This window comes from Pristis pectinata, chromosome 12 (assembly GCF_009764475.1).
Source record: "Pristis pectinata isolate sPriPec2 chromosome 12, sPriPec2.1.pri, whole genome shotgun sequence".
NCBI lineage: Eukaryota > Metazoa > Chordata > Chondrichthyes > Rhinopristiformes > Pristidae > Pristis > Pristis pectinata.
In genome coordinates this window covers 52522892-52544839 of record NC_067416.1, presented here as the reverse complement: position 1 = coordinate 52544839, position 21948 = coordinate 52522892, and the positions used below count along the sequence as shown (strand labels likewise).

At 48.1% G+C, this 21948-nt stretch overlaps 2 protein-coding genes and 2 pseudogenes across 5 annotated transcripts in view; 3 read left to right on the top strand and 1 right to left on the bottom strand.

The window, feature by feature from the left end:
* The window catches only part of LOC127576568 (zinc finger protein 229-like), a 36375-nt pseudogene extending 34964 nt beyond the window's left edge, over positions 1-1411 (top strand).
* Positions 1-21948, bottom strand: part of LOC127576580 (zinc finger protein 239-like) — a 450145-nt gene that overhangs the window by 17266 nt on the left and 410931 nt on the right. The window lies entirely within an intron of this gene.
* On the top strand, positions 1320-7389 carry LOC127576852 (gastrula zinc finger protein XlCGF57.1-like; annotated as a pseudogene).
* LOC127576600 (zinc finger protein 239-like) lies at positions 5190-20961 on the top strand. Of its 4 annotated transcripts, none has more exons than XM_052027180.1 (2): positions 5190-5401; positions 19946-20961. In XM_052027180.1, exon 2 carries the CDS (start codon positions 20234-20236, stop codon positions 20774-20776), a length of 543 nt encoding a protein of 180 aa, XP_051883140.1. In that variant the 5' UTR covers positions 5190-5401; positions 19946-20233; the 3' UTR covers positions 20777-20961. The 4 variants fall into 4 exon arrangements, with proteins under 4 accessions (XP_051883140.1, XP_051883142.1, XP_051883141.1 ...); XM_052027182.1 differs by lacking the exon at positions 5190-5401 and adding an exon at positions 12745-12952; XM_052027181.1 differs by lacking the exon at positions 5190-5401 and adding an exon at positions 12745-13105.

Sequence of the window (21948 nt, the reverse complement as noted above, 5' to 3'; positions counted from 1 at the left end):
AAAGGGACTAAGTCCAACTCCCTGTGAATAAAAAAAGCACGTATTGTGAAAGTAATTTGCCCATCTGGCTAAATTGTGTCAGTTCACACTGCGTTGAAGAAACAAAAATCCTTGTCACATGATAATTTTACAACTCAACTTTGTTCAATGTCCTCTGGTGCTGGCTCCTTCTTCCACTGAGGACATGTTCTATTCTGTCTGGATATAGAATGGTATCTAACACTTCTATTCTGGAATATTAAGTGTCAAATAACATTTGGAACACAAAACTGCCATACAACGACAATCTCCAAAAAGTGAGTCTAATCATCTACCCTTCACGTTGAATGATCCTGAAGGCACGTACCACCAGGCTCAAGGACAGCTTCTATCCCACTGTGATAAGACTATTGAACGGTTTCCTTATACAATGAGATGGACTCTGACCTCATGATCTACCTTGGGAACTTGCACAATCTTGTCTACCTGCACTGCACTTTCTCTGTAGCTGGGACACTTTACTCTGTACTGTTATTGTTTTTACCTGTACTACCTCAATGCACTCTGTACTAACTCAATGTAACTGCACTGTGTAATGAATTGACCTGTACGATCAGTGTATAAGACACGTTTTTCACTGTACCTCAGTAGAAGTGACAATAATAAACCAATACCAATCCAATCGCCAACTCCAACACCACCAAGACCCAAAACATTGACTGTCCATTTCCTTCCATAGATGCTGCCTGACCCACTTTGAGTTCCTCCAGCTCCCTTATGTATTGGTTCAGATTTCCAGCATCTGCAGTCTCTTGTGTCTCCATCTGCAGAAAGAGGGAATGTTTTGGGTTTGATACCCTTTTAACAGTGAAAGACAGAAAACACATTGAATTTCAGTGGCAGAGTAGGTGAGGGAGGCAACGGGTAGAACAAAGGGAAGTGGCAGAAATGGCCCATTCTGATTATAGATGGAAAGACAACCAGAGATTTTGATGCCAGTCTGGATGCTGCAATGTTCCCAGATGGAAGATGACGTTGTTCCTCAAGCTTGTGTTTGTCATTATTATAACAGCTTGCTACAGAGACTAAAATCTCAGCTGAAATACTGTCCTGTACCATTTGATGACTTTTGTAAATTCCTTTTACAGGACACAACAAGCAGAGGATTTGTTTATGGGAATCTCAAACACAACATCAGCGAATTCACACTGGGGAGAGGCCGTTCACCTGCTCTGAGTGTGGGAAGGGAGTCACTTGGTCATTCCAGTTGCTGATGCACCAACAAATTCACAGAGAAGAGGCCGTGTATCTGCACTGAGTGTGGGAAGGGCTTCCTTTAGTCATCCCTTCTGCTGACACACCGGTGTCATACTGGGGAGCGGCCGTTCTCCTGCTCAACGTGTGGTAAGGGATTGGTTCAGTTATCCAGCCTGATGACGCCCCAGCGAGCTCATGCTGGGGAAAGGCCATTCTCCTGCTCGGAGTGTGGGAAGGGCTTTGCTCAGTCATCCAAGTTGCTGATGCACCAGAGAGTTCACACTGGGGAGAGACCGTTCATCTGCTCCGAGTGTGGGAAGGGATTCACTCAGTTGTCCCGTTTGTTGAGACACCAGCGAGTTCATACTGGGGAGAGGCCATTCATCTGCTCTGAGTGCGGGGTGGGGTTCATTCAGTCATCCTCTTTAATGATACACCAGAGAATTCACACTGGGGAGAGGCCGCACACCTGCTCTGATTGCGGGAAGCGATTCACTCGGTCGTCCCATTTGCTGACACACCAGCGGGTTCACACCGGCGAGAGGCCGTTCATCTGCTCGACGTGCGGGAAGGGATTCCGTCAGTCATGCAACTTGATGACACACCAGCGAGTTCACACTAAGGAGAGGCCCTTTGCCTGCCCAACATGTGGGAAGAGCTACACTACGTCATCTAGTCTGGTGAAGCACCAGCGAGTTCACACTGTGGAGAGGCCGTTCAGCTGCTCTGAGTGCGGGAAGGGATTCACTCAGTCGTCTCATCTGCTGACACACCAGCGAGTTCACACTGGGGAGAGGCCGTACACCTGCTCCGAGTGCGGAAAGGGATTTACTCAGTCATCCAATTTGCTGACACACCAGAGAGTTCACACCGGGGAGAAGCCGTTCATCTGCTCGACATGCGGGAAGGGCTTCCGTCAGTCATACTACTTGATGACACACCAGCGAGTTCACACCAGAGAGAGGCCACTTGCCTGCCCTACATGTGGGAAGGGATACACTACGTCATCCAGTCTGGTGAGGCACCAGCGAGTTCATAGTGGGGAGAGACCGTTCACCTGCTCTGAGTGTGGGAAGGGATTCGCTTGGTCATCTCACCTGCTGCAACACCAGCGAATTCACACTGCGGAGAAAGATTGAACATGCTGTATACTCAATATACAACCATCACTGCTACTGAAATCTAGTGCAAGTTCACAAGTGTTGCAGGTGTTCACGGGGGTCGGATTCTGTCGAGGCTGCTGATCTTGCCCAGGATTGAACCCTGGTCATTGGGCACAGTTGATTTTCTTTGGTAATCTCTTTAACTGAGTTAGAATTCAATGTTCTGGATCTCTGATTAAAATAAAGCAGTTCTGTTTGAACCACTCGATCTAAACCCCTTCTTTTCTCTGCAATGCATACAATGAACAGTAGAAAGAGAGGCCATTCAGCCCATCTGGTGCCTTCCAGTGTTTCTGCTCCACACCAGCTTCCTCCCATCTCACCCACTATGAATATTCAGAGGAATGCAGAGATGCAGCACAGAAATGGGCCCTTTGACTCACTGAGTCTGCACTGATTATCAACCAGTCATTCACTCTGATCCTACATTAATACATTTTTAAAATTCTGCCTGCATTTGCATTGACCACACCCTGCTTCACCCCCACCACCAGCATTTTCTACTAATCACCCACACATTAGGGACAATTTACAGTACTTTAATAACCTTTCGGCCCACACCTCTTGGGACGTGGGAGAAAACCCACACAGTCACAGAGAGAAGGTGCAAACTCCACACAGTCAACACCCGAGGTCGGGATTGAACATTGTCAACGTGAGGCAGCAGCTCTACGAGCTCTGTGCTCATTCGGCTTCCCATTCAATGCATTCCTGTGGTTCACCTCCATCCCTCCGTGTGGTGACACGTTCCACATTGTTGAACTGTGTGGGTAAAGAGCTTCCCCCGGAATTTCCTGCAGGGCTTTCAGCAGATTGATGGCAAAGACAAGAGCTCAGCAGGGGTCTTGTCCCAGATATTAGAGCAGCACAGCTAATAGAGCTGCTACCTTGCAGTGACAGGAGCCCAGGTTCAATCCAGATCTTGGGTACTGACTGTGTGGGGGTTCTCCCTGTGACTGGGAATTTCTTCCAGGAGCTCCAGTTTCCTCCCACGTCCCAAAGACATGCTGGTCGATAGGTCAATTGGCTGCTGTAAATTGCCCCTGGTGAGTGGGAGAAGTTGGGGAGAGTTGACAAGAATGTCGGGAGAATTTTTAAAAAAAGGATGAATGTGAGATCAGTGTGGAGTTGTGGACTGTGTCGGCCTGTTTCTGTGCTGTATCTTTCTGTGACATTCCTGATCCATCAAGCCTCGGGGAGAGAGTAATGGTGTTTAACTCTACTTTTTTTTAAGATTTAAGGTATTTTTATTAGTCACATGTACATCGAAACACATAGTGAAATGCATCTTTTGCATCGAGTGTTCTCGGGGGCAGCCCACAATTGACTCCACACTTCCGGCGCCAACATTGCACGCCCACAACTTCCCAACCCGTACGTCTTTGGAATGTGGGAGGAAACTGGAGCACCCGGAGGAAACCCACGCAGACACAGGGAGAACGTACAATGTCCTTTCACACAGCAGCCGGAATTGAACCCAGGTCACTGGTGCGAGTGTTACACTTACCGCTACATGACCGTGCTACTCCCAGCTCTTTTCAACACGGGGCTGTTCTCAGTGGGCTGAATGTCACAAAACTGAGTCACTGCAATACAGGACTGTCCTGACACATCCTGTGTCTCATTCATTGTCCTACCTGATTCCCCCATTCACCTCCTCAAAAAAATTCATTGACTTCTGTCCTGAATACAATGACTGAGAAACCAGTACCAAGTCAGGTTGGGTAAAGATTCTGCCTTTTCGAGATTGGTGCCTGATGATCAGAGTTTAAGGAGATGCTTTCAAAACTGGGAATGACTGCAATGTACTTTGTAGATGCTTCTCTCACCCTGTCTCTCTGATTGATGGAAAAGTGACAGAATCTTCCTCATCGCCAACAGGTGACCCCTCAGCCCAAAACCATGGCGCTGAAAATTTGGATTCTTCCCCCATGAGAAACATTCCCTCCCCCTCCCCCCTCTGCCCGTCCCCCTCTCTTCCTCTCCCCTCCCTCCCACCCTCCCTCCACTCCCCCTCCTCTCCCTCCCCTCCTCCTGTCCCCGTCCCCCTCCGCTCCCTCTCCCCTCCTCCTCTCCCCCTTACATCTCCCCTCCCCCTCCTTTCCCCTCCTCTCCCACTCCTCCTCTCTCCCATCCCTCCTCCTCTCCCCTCATCCCTCCCCCCTCTCGCCCCTCCCCCTACTCCCCTCCGTCTCCCTCCTCCCTCCCTTCCCCCTCTCCTCCCATCCTCTCCCCCTCACCCCCCAGCCGCTCCCCCCTCATCCCCACAGCCTCCACCCTCACCCCGCCAGCCTCCCCCGCCTCACCCCTCCCCCAGCCTCACCCACCCCCCAGCTTCTCCCCAACCCCCAGCCTCTCCCCCTGCGGTCTGTTCTGCCCCCGGATTACAGCGGGTGGAGTTCCCTGTGTTTGCACGGAGCGTGTGGTCCCAAGGACGGGACCTTCCCCACGCACGGCTCCCGGCGGCAGGTAGGACCGGAGAGCCGGGGCGGGGGGTTTATCCACACCCGGGCTGTGGTGTTTGGCCCCGAGGTGGGGCTTTGGATTCAGTGCGAACCTGCGGAAACTTCACGGGACGTCATGTTGGGGCAGTCCCGGCTCTCTCACTGCTCTGTCAACCCCTCCCCTCCCTTCCCCCTCCCACCTCTCTCTGCCCTCCCCCTTCCCTTTCCCCTGGCCCCCCTCCTCCTTGTTACACTCCTCCTTCCCCCTCTCTGCCCTCCCCCTTCCCTCTATCCTCCCTCTCTCCTCCCTCTCTCCTCCGCCCTCCCCCTGCTCCCCCTCCCCCCCCAGATCTGGGTCCCGGACCTTGAGAAAAATCTGACGCAGGGCCCGACACGATTTCCCCCTCTGCCGGGACCGCTGCTGCCCGCCCCGCTGTGCTCAGCCGCTTGTCCCTCCTGCTCTGGGATTGTCCTGTTTTAATGCAGACGGGAGGTGCGGTTCTGCGGCGGGAGGAGCTGGTTCCGGCTTCCGAACGGAGGAGCCTTCAGTCGAGCTGGGTGAATGGAGTTTTCAGTTGTGCGGGGAGAGGAGGCTGGAGCGGGGGCAAAGGCGATGTCTCTGCCGGGGGAAGGACCACAGCGTCGCCGCCTGGTCGGGTGTTCGATCCGGCAGCCGGGAGAGCATTGGGAGAGAGAGGGGGAGACAGAGAGAGAGAGAGAGAGACAAAACAAAGGAGATCTTGCAGCGCCAAAACGCTGGCACCACCATGGATGATTTTGCAAAAATATTTAAACCTGGTGTCCACTGGTCCCGGAGCCATCTCCTCGTTACTCTGCACACAAAACCATCTTTTTTATCCTCTCGACTCCTCAGAAGCACTTCTCCCGTCAAATGTGAAGCTGAACCCGCCCCCCGATCTCCGGAATCACTCGTATGTGTCCCCGAAAATAAATTCCCAACTCTGCGTCCGCTTGTGAGGTCCGAGCTGAGTGAATCTTGTTAAAAGGAAGCACTTACCAGCAGTGAATTTCTCTCGGCCATGCGTTGGGGCATTCGGCTTGGTATTTTGGTATTGGTTTATTATTGTCACTTGTACCGAGGTACAGTGAAAAAACTTGTCTTGCATACTGTTGGTGCAGGTCAATTCATTACACAGTGCAGTTACATTGAGTTAGTACAGAGTGCATTGAGGTAGTACAGGTAAAAGCATTAACAAGAGTCAAGTGTCACAGCTGCAGAGAAAGTGCAGTGCAATAAGGTGCAAGATCACAATAAGGTAGATCGTGAGGTCAGAGTCCATCAGCAAATTCACACTGGGGAGAGGCCGTTCACCTGCTGTGAGTGTGAGAAGGGATTCACTCGATCATTACAATTGCTGATGCACCAGCAAATTCACAGAGAAGAGGCCGTGTATCTGCACTGAGTGTGGGAAGGGCTTCCTTCAGTCATCCCTCCTAGTGACACAGCGACGAATTCATACTGGGGAGCGGCCGTTCTCCTGCTCAATGTGTGGTAAGGGATTGGCTCAGTGATCCAGCCTGATGACGCACCAGCGAGTGCATGCTGGGGAAAGGCCATTCTCCTGCTCGGAGTGTGGGAAGGGCTTTGCTGATTCATCCCATTTGCTGACACACCAGCGAGTTCACACTGGGGAGAGGCCGTTCTGCTGCTCAATGTGTGGGAAAGGATTCACTCAGTTATCCAACCTGATGACACACCAGCGAGTTCACAATGGGGAGAAGCCGTACTCCTGCTCCAAGTGCGGGAAGGGATTCACTCAGTCATCCCATTTGCTGACGCACCAGGGAGTTCACACTGGGGAGAAGCCATTCACCTGCTCCGAGTGTGGGAAGGGATTCACTCAGTTAAACAACCTGATAACGCACCACAGAGTTCACACCAGGGAGAGGCCGTTCTCCTGCTCAACGTGTGGGAAAGGATTCACTCAGGTATCCAGCCTGATGACACATGAGTGGCTTCACACAGGGGAGAAGCCGTACACCTGCTCCGATTGTGGGAAGGGGTTCACTCGATCCTCCCTTTTGCTGACACACCAGCGAGTTCACACTGGGGAGAGGCCCTTTGCCTGCCCTACATGTGGGAAGGGATACACTACGTCATCCAGTCTGGTGAAGCACCAGCGAGTTCACACGGGGGAGAGGCTGTTCACCTACTCTATGTGTGCAAAGGGATTCCCTTGCTCATCTGAACTGTGGCAACACCAGTGAATTCACACTGCGGAGAAAGATTAAACATGCTGTATGCTCAATATACAACCATCACTGCTACTGAAATCTAGTGCAAATTCACAAGTGTTGCAGGTGTTCACGGGGGTCGGATTCTGTCGACGCTGCTGATCTCGCCCAGGATTGAACCCTGGTCATTGGGCACAGTTGATTTTCTTTTGTAATCTCTTTAACTGAGTTGGAGTTCAATGTTCTGGATCTCTGATTAACATAAAGCAGTTCTGTTTGAAACACTTTTTCTGAGACCCTTCCTGTCTCTGCAATGCACACAATGAACAGTAGAAGAGAGGCCATTCAGCCCATCTGGTGCCTTCCAGTGTTTCTTTTCTTTTTCAATCTTTTTATTAGTTTTCAAATTAATACAGATTGATATATAGCATCAATATTTATACATGTAATACAAAGAGATCAGGATAACAATCATAGCACAGATAATCATAAAGAACAATAAAATATATAAAAAATCTGTAGATCCAACGATCTCTTAGTAAATGAATATAATATAAAAGAAAGGAAAGAAGAAGATTTATTACATAAATTAGAAAAAGAACCCAAATCAATAAGAAAAATTATAAACAATATAAACTAAACTAAACAAAAAAAAACATTTTGAAAAAAAACAAACAACAAAAAAATGAAAAAAAAACTGGGCTAAAATTTCTCAGTAGAAACAGAGCAATATTATGTCGGCAAGTCCGTTCCTCCAAGTTGGAAAGTTATTGAAAGGGGATCTACATCATGTGAAAATATTGAATAAATGGACTCCAAACTTCCTCAAATTTAAGCGAAGGAACAACAGTACCACTCCTAATTTTTTCCAAGTTTAAACATGATATAGTTTGAGAAAACCATTGAAAAGTAGTAGGGGGTATTGGATCCTTCCATTTAAGCAAAATGGATCATTTGGCCATTAATGTAACAAAGGCAATGATACGGTTAGTGGAAGGAGATAAATGGTCAGACTCTATCCTTGGTAATCCAAAAATTGCAGTGATAGGGTGAGGTTGTAAATCAATCTTCAATACGTTTGAAATAATGTTAAAAATGTCTTTCCAATATTTTTCCAGAAGAGGACAGGACCAAAACATATGTGTCAGAGAAGCCACATTCGATTTACATCTGTCACATATAGGATTTATACGTTGATAAAAACGAGCTAGCTTATCTTTGGACATATGGGTCCTGTGAACTACCTTAAACTGTATCAACGAGTGTCTGGCAGCCTTCCAGTGTTTCTGCTCCACACCAGCCTCCTCCCATCTCACCCAGTGTGAATATTCAGAGGAATAGAGAGATGTAGCACAGAAATGGGCCCTTTGACTCACTGTCTGCACTGATTATCAACCAGTCATTTACTCTGATCCTACATTAATACATTTTAAAAATTCTGCCCACATTTGCAATGACCACACCCTGTTTCACCCCCACCACCAACAGATTTGAATGACACACACACATTAGGGACAATTTACAGGACTTTAATAACCTTTCAGCCCACACTCCTTGGGACGTGGGAGGAAACCCACACAGTCACAGGGAGAAGGTGCAAACTCCACACAGTCAACACCCGAGGTCGGGATTGAACATTGTCAACGTGAGGCAGCAGCTCTACGAGCTCTGTGCTCATTCGGCTTCCCATTCAATGCATTCCTGTGGTTCACCTCCATCCCTCCGTGTGGTGACACGTTCCACATTGTTGAACTGTGTGGGTGAAGAGCTTCTCCCGGAATTTCCTGCAGGACTTTCAGCAGATTGATGGCAAAGACAACAGCTCAGCAGGGGTCTTGTCCCAGATATTAGAGCAGCACAGCTAATAGAGCTGCTACCTTGCAGTGACAGGAGCCCAGGTTCAATCCAGATCTTGGGTACTGACTGTGTGGGGGTTCTCCCTGTGACTGGGAATTTCTTCCAGGAGCTCCAGTTTCCTCCCACGTCCCAAAGACATGCTGGTTGGTAGGTCAATTGGCTGTTGTAAATTGCCCCTGGTGAGTGGGAGAAGTTGGGGAGAGTTGACAAGAATGTCGGGAGAATTTTAAAAAAAGGATGAATGTGGGATCAGTGTGGAGTTGTGGACTGTGTCGGCCTGTTTCTGTGCTGTATCTTTCTGTGACATTCCCCATCCATCAAGCCTCGGGGAGAAAGTAATGGTGTTTAACTCTAATTTTTTTTAAGATTTAAGATATCTTTATTAGTTATATGTACGTCGAAACACACTGTGAAATGCACCTTTTGCGTAGAGTGTTCTGGGGCAGACCGCAAGTGTCTCCACGCTTCCTACACCAACATAGAACACCCACAATTTCTCAACCTGTACGTCTTTGGAATGTGGGAGGAAACCGGATCACCCGGAGGAAACCCACACAGACACAGGTTTAGATGGGGCAGAGTTTGTTGAGTGTGTCCAGGATGGATTCCTGTCACAGTATGCTGATAGTCTGACTGAAGGGAAAGACATTTTATATCTAGTATCAGGTAATGAACAGGGTCAGGTTACAGATCCCTCAGTGGGTGAGCATTTGGGGGACAGTGACCACCGCTCCCCATCCTTTAACATTGTCATGGACAAGGAGAGGAGCAAAGAGGACAAGAAAATATTGAATTGGTGAAGGGCAAATTATGAGGCAAAAAGGCTAGAACTTGCGAGTGTGAATTGGGATGACATTTTTGAAGGGACCTGTACGAAAGAGATGTGGTCGTTGTTCAGGAATCTCTTGCAGGATGCTAGGGATAAATTTGTCCCAGTGAGGCAGAGAAAGAATGGCAGGGTGAAGGAACCATGGTTGACAGGAGAGGTGGAACATCTAGTTAGGAGGAAGAAGGCAGCATACATGAGGTTGAGGCAGCAAGGATCAGATAGGTCTCTTGAGGAATATGGCGTAGCCAGGAAGGAACTTAAGAAGGGGCTGAGGAGAGCAAAAAGGGGACATGAAAAGGCCTTGGTGAGTCGGGTTGAGGAAAACCTCAAGGCATTTTTCACTGATGTGAAGAGCAGAAGGATGACGGGAGTAAAGGTAGGACCGATTAGGGATAAAGGTGGGAAGATGTGCCTGGAAGCTGTGGAAGTGGGTGAGGTCCTCAATGAATACTTCTCTTCAGTATTAACTGAGGAAAGTGGCCTCGATGACGCTGAGGACAGTGTTGGTAAGGTTAATGTTCTAAAGCATGTTGATATCAAGAGAGAGGATGTGTTGGAGCTGTTAGAAAATATTAGGACAGATAAGTCCCCGGGGCCTGATGGAATATTCCCCAGGCTACTCCGTGAGGCGAGGGAGGAGATTGCTGAGCCTTTGGCTATGATCTTTGAGTCCTCGTTTTCCACAGGAACAGAACCAGAGGATTGGAGGGTGGCAAATGTTGTCCCCTTATTCAAACAAGGTAGTAGCAATAGTCCAGGGAATTGTAGACCAGTGAGCCTTACGTCTGTGGTGGGCAAGGTGTTGGAAAGGATTCTTCGAGATAGGATCTATGGGCATTTAGAGAATCATAGTGTGATCAGGGTTTGTGGACAGATCATGTCTCACAAGCCTGATAGTGTTCTTTGAGGAGGTGACCAGGCAGATTGATGAGGGTAGTGCAGTAGATGTGGTCTACATGGATTTTAGTAAGGCATTTGACAAGCTTCCACATGGTAGGCTTCTTCAGAAGGTCAGAGGTCATGGGATCCGGGGAAGCTTGACCATGTGGATTCAGAATTGACTTGCCTGTAGAAAGCAGAGGGTTGTGGTGGAGGGAGTGCACACAGATTGGAGGGCTGTGACTAGAGGTGTCCAACAAGGATTGGTTCTGGGAACTCTACTTTTCGTGATATTTATTAATGACTTGGATGAGGGGGTAGAAGGGTGGGTTGGCAAGTTTGCAGATGACACAAAGGTTGGTGGTGTTGTGGAGGATTGTCGAAGATTGCAGAGGGACGTTGATGGGATGCAGAGCTGAGAATGTGTATAAGGTATAAGGCAAGGTTAGGAGAGTAAAAGATTGTGAGCCCTGAGACATGAATTAAAGGGTACATCACTATGGCTGTCATAGACTGCTTGAAATAGCTATGTTTGACTTTGCAGTGCCTTGCTCCAGAGATTTTGCTTGCTTCAGCTTGTTTTCTGCAGCCTTGAGGGATCATAGTACCAGTACAATCAGTTCCTGTCTCAGCAAGTCTGCACAATTGACTATCTTAGGAAGGATGTGTTGATGTTGGAGAGGGTTCAGAGGAGATTTACGAGGATGATTGCTGGAATGAAATGGCTTACGTATGAGGAGCGTTTGTCGGCTCTTGGACTGTACTCACTGGAGTACAGAAGAATGAGAGGGGACTTCATAGAGATATTTAGAATGTTGGAAGGACTGGACAGAAGGTGGTGAATTTGTGGAATTCCTTGCCACGTACAGCAGTGGAGGCCAGATCATTGGAGGCATTTAAGGAAGAGATAGATAGATATCCAAATAGTCGGGGTATCAAGGGATATGGGGATAAGGCTGGAAATTGGGGTTACAATTATGTTTTATTTTTGCGCCTGCGCCCCCGCCCCCCAAATTTCTCATTTCTTTTTCTTTTTTCCCTTTTCCTTGGAGCAGACTCGATGGGCCGAATAGCCTACTTCTGCTCCCTTGTCTTGTGTGACTCTTGCTCCACTAAACTGACCCTGAGGCCACCATAAGGAACCTTATATATACAAAGATAACCGGTGGAAGCAGATGGTCTGAAAAGATTAAGGAACTATAACTTTAGTAGAAGTAGTAACTTTTTAAAGTAAATTCCTTTGTCTGTAACCAATCATGATGTAGAAAATAAGTGCTGTGCTGCCTGACTAATGCATGATCATTCCTTGTACGGTAATTGTTTGCACCTCTGAAAAAGTATAAGAATGTATGTAGATCAAGGTATCGCGGAGACCACCTGAATCGGGACGTCGGTGCCTGGCTTGGTGCTCTCTCCTCGGATCAAGTAATAAAGAGATTGAACGAGAACAGTGGTCTTTTGAGTCTTCTCTCCAACCAAATCCAACAATTTTGGCGAGCCAGCCAGGAGTCCAAACGGCACCCAGCAGTGGATCGGTGTAAGTGGAAGAGGCAGAAACTCATGATTGGAGACGAGACGGGTCCACAGGGCGATTTGACCCTGGTCTCCTCTCAGCCGCGATTCTGTAGCTCTCCCCCTTCGATCCCCACCTGGAGTGACCTAAGGACTCCTCGAACCCGATAAGAGAAATCGGTCGGTATGAGAATGTGTATAAGGAAAGGTTAGGAGAGTAAAAGATTGTGAGCCCTGAGACATGAATTAAAGGATACATCACTATGGCTGTCATTGACTGCTTGAAATAGCTGTTCTTCACTTTGCAGTGCCTTGCTTCAGAGATTTTGCTTGCTTCAGCTCGTTTTCTGCAGCCTTGAGGTATGATGGTACCAGTACAATCAGTTCCTGTCTCAGCAAGTCTGCACAATTGACTCTTGCTCCACTAAACTGATCCTGAGCCCACCATGAGAAACCTTATGTATACAAAGATAACCGGTGGAACCAGATGGTCTGGAAAGATTAAGGAACATAGCTTTAGTAACTTTTTTTAAATAAATTCCTTTGTCTGTAACCAATCACAATGTAGAAAATAAGTGCCATGCTGCCTGACTAATGCATGATCATTCCTTGTACAGTAATTGTTTGCACCTCTGAAAAATTATAAGAACGTATGTAGATCAATGTATCTCAGAGACCACCCGTTCCGGGACATAGGTGCCTGGCTTGGTGCTCTCTCCTCGGATCAAGTAATGAGATTGAACGAGAACAGTGATCTTTTGGGTCTTCTCTCCGACCGAATTCGACAATTTGGCGAGCCAGCCGGGAGTCCAAACGGCACCCAGCAGTGGATCGGTGTAAGTGGAAAAGGCAGAAACTCATGATTGGAGACAAGACGGGCCCACAGGGCGATTTGACCCTGGTCTTCTCTCAGCCGCGATTCTGTAGCTCTCCCCCTTTGATCCCCGACTGGAGTGACCTTAGGACTTCTCGAACCCGAGGGGAAATCGGTCGGTAAGACCTACTTATTTAAGTATTATTAATCTGGTTCGGCACAGAGCTGGGTAACCAAGCCCTGCCTGCTGACAAAGGTTTGAATGATTCGATTAGGCACAGAGTGTGGTAACCAGGCCCTGTCTGCTGACAAAGGTTTGAACGATTCGATGAGGCACAGAGTGGGGTAACCAGGCCCTGTCTGCTGACAAAGGTTTGAATGATTCGATGAGGCGTCGTGAGGTAACCAGGCCTCATCGGCTGACGATTAGTGAGACAAGAGAACGAATGGGGGAAATCGGGCCCCGATAAGACCCGGTAAAGAGTTGAAGGTCAGAGATTGTGAGCGCTCAGGGAAAAGAGAAGGGGGGAGGAGATAAGAGTCACCGAAACAGCATCCTGCTTTAGACCAGTTGTTAAGAGGGGAAATCCCCCACACGAAGGTCAGGCTCTGAAGTGGATGCCAGAGTAGAGTGACAATATGTGTCAAACTTTAGACAAAGGGGTTGTTAAAACACCCCTGGGAAAATTGTGTAAAGAAAATCCAGATCTAGAAAAGAGTTTTTGCCAACTTAGTGCACAATTGAACAAGAAATTGGGGGACTACAATTGGCCATTGGGGGGGACTTGGGATTTAGAAAAATGTACGCACGCTGAAACAGAGGTTTGGAAAACAAATTGTTCGCAAAATTGGAAGGATCTCATTACTAAATGGAAAGGGGTGGCAGAGAAATTGAATGAGAAATCTAAACAGACCTCTTGGGAAGTAAACACCAAAAGGAAGGATATCCCTATTACAGATGACCAGGGTAGACCCCGTCCATATATAGTCCTTAAAGCCTTGTGTGAATTGTATGACAAAAAAGGAATTAAAGCAAAAGGGGAAACTGGTAAACGAATGGCGTCTTTGGACATGTCTGGACTTCAACTACTTTTTGAGAGTGGGGAAGACACTGATATGGATGAGGTAATTGCCTCCGCCCCTCCCTTACCCCAACGGGGCGCGGCTGTTCCCCCATTGTATCCCAATTTCCCTCCCAACTTCCCACATACTCAGAATCGGAGGAACAGAGAGCTGAGGAAAACCTACCTAGCAGGGAGAATTCTTTTGACCCCATCGCTTGTCATACTAGGTCTCGTGATAATAAGGGAAACCTCGCAGCTAGGGAGATAAAGACTCCCCAGGGTACAAAGCCCAAGGCTCCCGCAACCCATCATCAGACCTTGGCACCCAACCTCAGGCAGGTCCATAGCAAACCCACAGGGAAGGGATTGCATTTAAACTGCCCTGAGAACGGGCAGCATAGCGACCCTGAGGATATGGACTCAGATACAGACGATGACCATTCGGGGAAGCATTGGCTAGAACCGTCCCCTGATCGGCCATACCTAAGTGGCAGTGGCCCCTCGGAAAAGCCTCTGAAGCCCCCTGGTAAACGACAACTTCCCATACGAAGGGCTCCAAACCCCAGGGTGGGACAAGACGGTCAGGGTGACATGGTTGAAGTATATACCCCCTGGAAACCCCAGGAGATGTACATAATCATGAATGGGGCCCCCAATAGGAAAACAAAACCCGAAGATTTTATTGAGCACCTAATGAGTACCATTAGAATCTATCAGGCTACAGCCAGGGACCTATAGGGACAAATGGCAACAGAATTTGCAACGTAATACATGGGAGGAATTTGAGGTCGCCCACGCTAACACAGGTGATCAGGTGCGCCTAATAAGGGAAGCCCTTCAAAAAACGCTGCAACAACCAATAGATTTAATGAGAGTGATGTCCTGTCAGCCAAAGAAAAATGAGGATGGCCCAGATTTTTTCGATAGGTTCTGCTCCACTTATGCGGGTGATGAGAATTTCCAGAGGGGAAATACATCCCCTCACTTTAATGCCCTTCTATGCGATGCCTCCCAGAGGAGGTCAGTAGAGCTATAGAGATACAAACCTTAGATTGGGCTGTTAAATCTAAACCTGATATGAGAAATCTAGTTACTCACCTCTGGGGACATTTCAAGGCAAACACTGCACCAGTAACTGTTAAAAGGGAAATGATCCAACTCTCCATGAACCCCAGTAGGCCTCAGCGAAGATGACCGATGGATTCTTCCTCGGGATGACCCTGGCCCAACAATGTGGTTTGGCCAATGGAACCACGGCCATGTGTTCCGGGATGGGTTGACCAGTGGGGCACGGGTACATCGACCACCTGAACGGGCCTCACTGCCGGGGACCCCCTTACACCCCAGCTCCCCCAGGATCCCGTGGACCCCCGGCAAGATTCCGTTCCTCTTGCTTTGCAATGTGGAGGTGTGGGACATTGGAAGCGGGATTGTCCCTTTGCAGACTCTGCACTCCACCTCGCGGACCTCCATCCCACCTGCCTAACCCTCCACTCCCAAAAACGGCCCCTTTTACCACTCGCAATCCCTTCCAGCAATGACTCCTTTCGGGCAAACGGGCACATCAAACCCCACGGGAACTCCCTGTGTTAAGTAACGGCCCAGCAGACGAACCGGTCATTCACATTCAGGTAGAATCTGCCAGCCTACCTTTTCTACTTGATACCGGCGCCTTCGCCTCTGCCCTCGATGAGGCAACTAGATTAGCTTGTGACCTTCCCCTTTCAGACAATATGATTTCTCTATTGGGATTTTCTAACCAAGTCCAGCGGTTACCCCTAACGCAACCACTACGGGTATGTTATGGTAGTCAGCAATCCATAATTCCATTTGGGATAACCCAGTCGCTGGGTACGAATATCGCAGGGAGAGATATGTTATGTGCACTCTCCTTATCCCTGGACTGCACTACGGACGGGATTACTTCAGCCGAACTGAATAAGGATGCTCACATCCTTTGGATGCATACCCCCCAACAGTGGTGGTCCTTAGATAATGATGGTTTTCCCCTTGGCCCTTATCGTCAGCCGAAAATCCTGTATAAACCTCACGTAACCCTTGCCTATGATCCCCCGGGAAGATCAATGGAGTTTAGTGCCACGTTTGCCCAATTTGAAGGTCTGAATTATATGATAACCCCTTTTGCGCTAGTTACCGCTGGCTTAGGGGTTGCCCTCGCTGTAGAGGTCCCCCCTTTCCTATGGCATCAGCTCCAGGGCATAGACCCCCCCCCCCCCCCCCCATATTACCCTGGCCATTTCGGAAGGACATACAGCTAAGGAGTTGGGTCCGGATGTCTTTAGGACCCTCCAACAAACCGACCCACTACGACATGATGAGGAACAAGTATACGACGGGGGAAAAATCCAGTATTTTGCATAACCACTCACTTGTCCTGGAATTGTATGACACCACCAACTCCCCACGGATCCCCTACAGGATCCTCCCTCTGAGACCTGGACTTATTTCAAGACGCAAGTGATCTTGACCGATAGTGCACCGGTAGAAATCCTTCTAAAACCCGAGGTAAAGTTTCCCCAACGAAAACAACATCCACTTAAGGCTGAGGCAGTACAGGGGTTACGTCCCCTTCTTGCATCGCTCCTCCAACAAGGCGTTTTAGTCCCCTGTCAGTCTCCTTGTAATACTCCGATTCTAGCAGTCCCGAAGCCGGGACGCCCTGAGTGGCGCCTTGTTCAGGATCTACGGGCTATTAACGCCATTGTGGCCCCACTTCATGCTGTGGTGCCTAACCCTGCAACGATCCTCAGTTTAATTCCGGCATCGACCAAATGTTTCACTATTATTGATCTACAACATGCCTTCTTTTCAATTCCTTTGTACGAGAACTCGCAGTACCTTTTTGCCTTCACCTTTGAGGATAGACGGTATACCTGGACCCACCTGCCCCGGGGATTCATCCACTTCCCCACTATATTTTCACAGACCCTCTGCGGCCAACTGCGCGATATTCATTTACCAGGGCAGTCCGCTCTCGGACAATATATAGATGATCTGCTACTGGCCAGTGACACCCAGGACAGCAATTTTACCGATACTAATTATTTATTGAATGCCCTCCACTCACACGGCTATGTTGTCCCGATAACCAAGGTCAAACGGGGCCAGTCCCAGGTTAAGTTCCTTGGGGTCCTGATTAGTGCCGAGGGGAGGACGCTAACGCCTGATAGAACGACCTCTAAAGTGCAAGATCCCCCTCCCACTACTCCTGAGGGGATGCGCAAGTTCTTAGGCTTGGTTAATTTTTGTCGAGAGTGGATCCCTAACGCAGCATGTTATACCCGTCTGCTATAGCTTCTCTGAATGCTCCGGCCACATTTAATTTGACATCTGAGCAGCTACAAGCTTTTCAGGAGCTAAAACAACAGCTTTCTTGCGCCCCCACTTTGGGGAGACCCCTTTATGATCGCCCTTTCCAGCTGTACGTTGCCATTTCAGACGACTGTGCGACGGCCAAGCTCACACAATTACACGGTGATAGGCGCCGTCCGGTTGCCTATTTTTCCACCCGCCTTGATGCGGTAGCGCAGGGTTACCCCCCTTGTACGCAAGCCATCCCTGCCGTCTACACTATGGTCACGGCCGCTGCCAATATTACCCTGCAACAGCCCGTTACTGTTTATACTTCCCATGTGATTGCCTCCCTCTTGACTACTAACTGTACACAGCACCTCACACAGGCTAGACTTAGCCGCTACGAGGTAGCTCTTCTTCAGAACCCCCTTTTGACTTTTGCTTTTTGCTCCACAGTTAACCCGGCAACGTTTGTCACCAGCCCACCAGACGAGTTGCCCGAAGCCCCCCACTCCTGTCCCGAAGTGAATTGTTTCTGAACTTCCCCCAGACAGGACCTGACTGATCAGGAACTACCCCTCCCTGATACTTTTTGTAGATGGCTCTTCGTTCGTCTCACACACGGGGAGGAAGCAGGCTGGTTATGCCATCACTATTACTTCGGAGGTCGAAGCAGGGAAACCTGCTGTTTCCACTCAGAAAGCTGAACTTTTCGCCCTTGCCCGAGCATGCATCCTCGCTGCGGGAGAACGAGCAAATATTTACACTGATTCACGTTATGCTTTTGGGGTGGCCCACGACTTCGGGGCTCTGTGGGCACAAAGGGGCTTTCTCACCTCCACAGGCCGACCCATCTCCAACGCACCTTATATAGAGAATTTACTGCAGGCAATTCAGTTGCCCTCTGCGTTGGCCGTAATTAAGTGTGCCGCACATAGGGATGATGACACTCCCATTTCCAAAGGTAATGCCAAAGCTGATGCAATGGCAAAGGCTGCAGCAGCAGGACATGGGTGGGAGGTGAACACAGAAACACGCGCCTTATTACTGTGTGATACTCCTCGAAGTCCAGACATCTCCAACATCTTGAAACTTCAGGGGGACGCCCCTGCTTCTGAAATCCAATTGTGGCAGCGGCATAACTGCCGCCCTCACCCTGTAACGCATATCTGGACGACGCCGGCAGACCAGATATGTGCACCTGATGCTTTGTTACCCCTCCTTGTTGATAAACTCCACACTGATACTCATCTCAATAAGGAGGAAATGTATATGGACTTGCTTAAAACATGGTGTAATCCAAGTATGGAAGAGGTAGCTAGAAACAAAGCAATGAGGTGTGTGAGTTGTCAAAAAGTAAACCCGGGCAAGTCAATTAAGTGTGAAAGAGGAAGGAATCCCCTCCCTGGGGGACCATTTGAGACATTACAAATGGACTTTATTGAATTACCGCGGGTACATTGTTATAAGTACTGATTAGTCATCCTTGATATGTTTAGTAAATGGATTATGGCATTTCCGACGGTCAACAACAAAGCAAGTACGGGAGTGAAAATTTTACTCAAAGACCTCATTCCCATGTGGCTAAATTGTGTCAGTTAACACTGTGTTGAAGAAACAAAAACCCTTGTCACTTTTGGTTATTTTACAACTCAACTGTGTTCAATGTCCTCGGCTCCTTCTGCCACTGAGAATGTGTTCTAATTTGCCTGGATATTCAATGGTATCTAACACTTCTATTCTGGAATATTAAGTGGTAAATAACATTTGGACCACAAAACTGCCACACAATGACAATCTCCAACAAGTGAGTCCAATCATCTACCCTTCACATTCAATGATCCTGAGGGCACATACCACCAGGCTCAAGGCCAGCCTCTATCCCACTGTGATAAGACTATTAAACAGTTCCCCTACACAATGAGATGGACTCTGACCTCATGACCTACCTTGTTGTAACCTTGCACCTTATTGTCTACCTGCACTGCATTTTCTCTGTAGCTGTGACACACTACTATGAACTGTCATTGTTTTTACCTGTACTACGTCAATGGACTCTGTACTAACTCAATGTAACTGCACTGTGTAACGAATTGACCTGTACGATCGGTATGCAAAATACGTTTTTCACTACACCTTGGTACAAATGACAATAATAAACCAATACAATAGCCAAGTCCAACACCACCAAGACCCAAAACATTGACTGTCCATTTCCCTCCATAGATGCTGCCTGACCCACTTTGAGTTCCTCCAGCTCCCTTATGTATTGCTTCAGATTTCCAGCATCTGCAGTCTCTTGTGTCTCCATCTGCAGAAAGAGGGAATGTTTTGGGTTTGATACCCCTTTTAACAGTGAAAGACAGAAAACACATTGAATTTCAGTGGCAGGGTAGGTGAGGGAGGCAACGGGTAGAACAAAGGGAAGTGGCAGAAATGGCCCATTCTGATTATAGATGGAAAGACAACCAGAGATTTTGATGCCAGTCTGGATGCTGCAATGTTCCCAGATGGAAGATGACGTTGTTCCTCAAGCTTGTGTTTGTCATTATTATAACAGCTCGCTACAGAGACTAAAATCTCAGTTGAAATACTGTCCTGTACCTATTGATGACTTTTGTAAATTTCTTTTACAGGATCCAACAAGCAGAGGATTTGTTTATGGGAATCTCAAACACAACATCAGCAAATTCACACTGGTGAGAGGCCATTCACCTGCTCTGAGTGTGGGAAGGGATTCACTCGGTCATTACAGTTGCTGACTCACCAACAAATTCACAGAGAAGAGGCCGTGTATCTGAACTGAGTGTGGGAAGGACTTCCTTCAGTGAACCCACCTGCTGACACACTAGCGTGTTAATACTGGGGAGTGGCTGTTCTCCTGCTCAACGTGTGGTAAGGGATTGGCTCAGTCATCCAGCCTGATGACGCACCAACGAGTTCATGCCGGGGAAAGGCCATTCTCCTGCTCGGAGTGTGGGGGGGGCTTTGCTCAGTCATCCCACTTGCAGGCACACCAGCGAGTTCACACTGGGGAGAGGCCGTTCTCCTGCTCAACATGTGGGAAGCGATTCACTGAGTTATCCAACTTGAAGAAACACCAGCGAGTTCATACTGGGGAGAGGCCGTACACCTGCTCAACGTGTGGGAAAGGATTCAGTCAGTTATCCAACTTGATAACACACCAGCGAGTTCACATTGGGGAGAAGCCATACAGCTGTTCTGAGTGCGGGAAGGGATTCACTCAGTTTTCCCACCTGATAACGCACCAGAGAGTTCACACTGGGGAGAAGCCGTACACCTGCTCCGAGTGTTGGAAAGGATTCAGTCAGTCATCCAGCCTGAAGAGACACCAGCATGTTCACACCAGGGAGAGGCCATTCACCTGCTCTGAGTGCAGGAAGGGATTCCCTTTGTCATCTCAGCTGCTGAAACACCAGCAAATTCATACTGCGGAGAAAGCTTAACCACATTGTATGCTCAATGTACAACCATCACTGCTATTCAAATCCAGCGCAAATTCACAAGCCTTGCAGGTGTTCACGGGGGATGGATTCTGTCGACGCTGCTGATCTCATCCAGGATTGAACCCTGGTTATTGGGCACAGTTGATTTTCGTTTGTAATCTCTTTAACTGAGTTAGAGTTCAATGTTCTGGATCTCTGATTAAAATAAAGCAGTTCTGTTTGAAACATTTTAAGGCCCTTCCTGTCTCTGCAATGCACACAATGAACAGCAGAAAGTGAGGCCAGTTAGCCCATCTGGTGCCTTCCAGTGATTCTGCTCCACACCAGCCTCTATAGAATATATAGAAAGTAGAGGCTATACATTTTTTTATTCACAATCTGCTCTGTGCTTAAGATGGCTGCTGATCTCCTTAAGATGGCCGCTGGGCCTCCTTCTTCTCCAGCCTGAGCGCGGGAACCTCTTAGTGCAGGAAACATATAGCTCATTAAAGAAATAGTTTGCTCATTCCTAGGGAGACACTTTTGATTTAGTGTGGCTCATTAAACAGATGGTTATCCCATTCCTAGGAAGACACTGTTGATCTATTGTGTAGCTAATGGTCGTTAGGGCTAGTGTGACTAATGATTTTGTAGCAGTTCTGTAGCTGATGGTTTTCATAACTGATAAGCCGGGTGCCAGGGAGTCTCAGAACTCATAAATAATAGAGACACATTGTAATGTTTTATAACTGTCAGCCTTGTAGCGAATAAGCCTAGTATTGTTTTATAACTGATAGTTCTGTAGCCTAGTACCAGTACTCCCAATGCGCATAAATAATTGGGGCACCCTGCGATTGTGTCAGGAAATGACTGTGGCGAAAGACAAATGGTTGTGAGTCAGGAGACAACTGTGGAAGGAGGCAAATGTTGAAGGATGAAACTGTGACGATAAGAGAGAACATGACGGATTGTAACAATGTAATTGAGCTAAGAAAACAGGTATGAAAAAAGGCCCTCGAGCTTTGTTCGGGGGCAGTCAGAGAGGGCAGTAGTCAGAGGGTGACTAGTAACTGACCGACTGTCACAACTTTTCTTTGCAAATAAAAGTTTAACTTCTTGAGTAATCTTCTGCTTCTCCTGGTCATCTATTTATTGCGGGTAACCACAACAAATTTGGCGTCACGAGCAGGGTC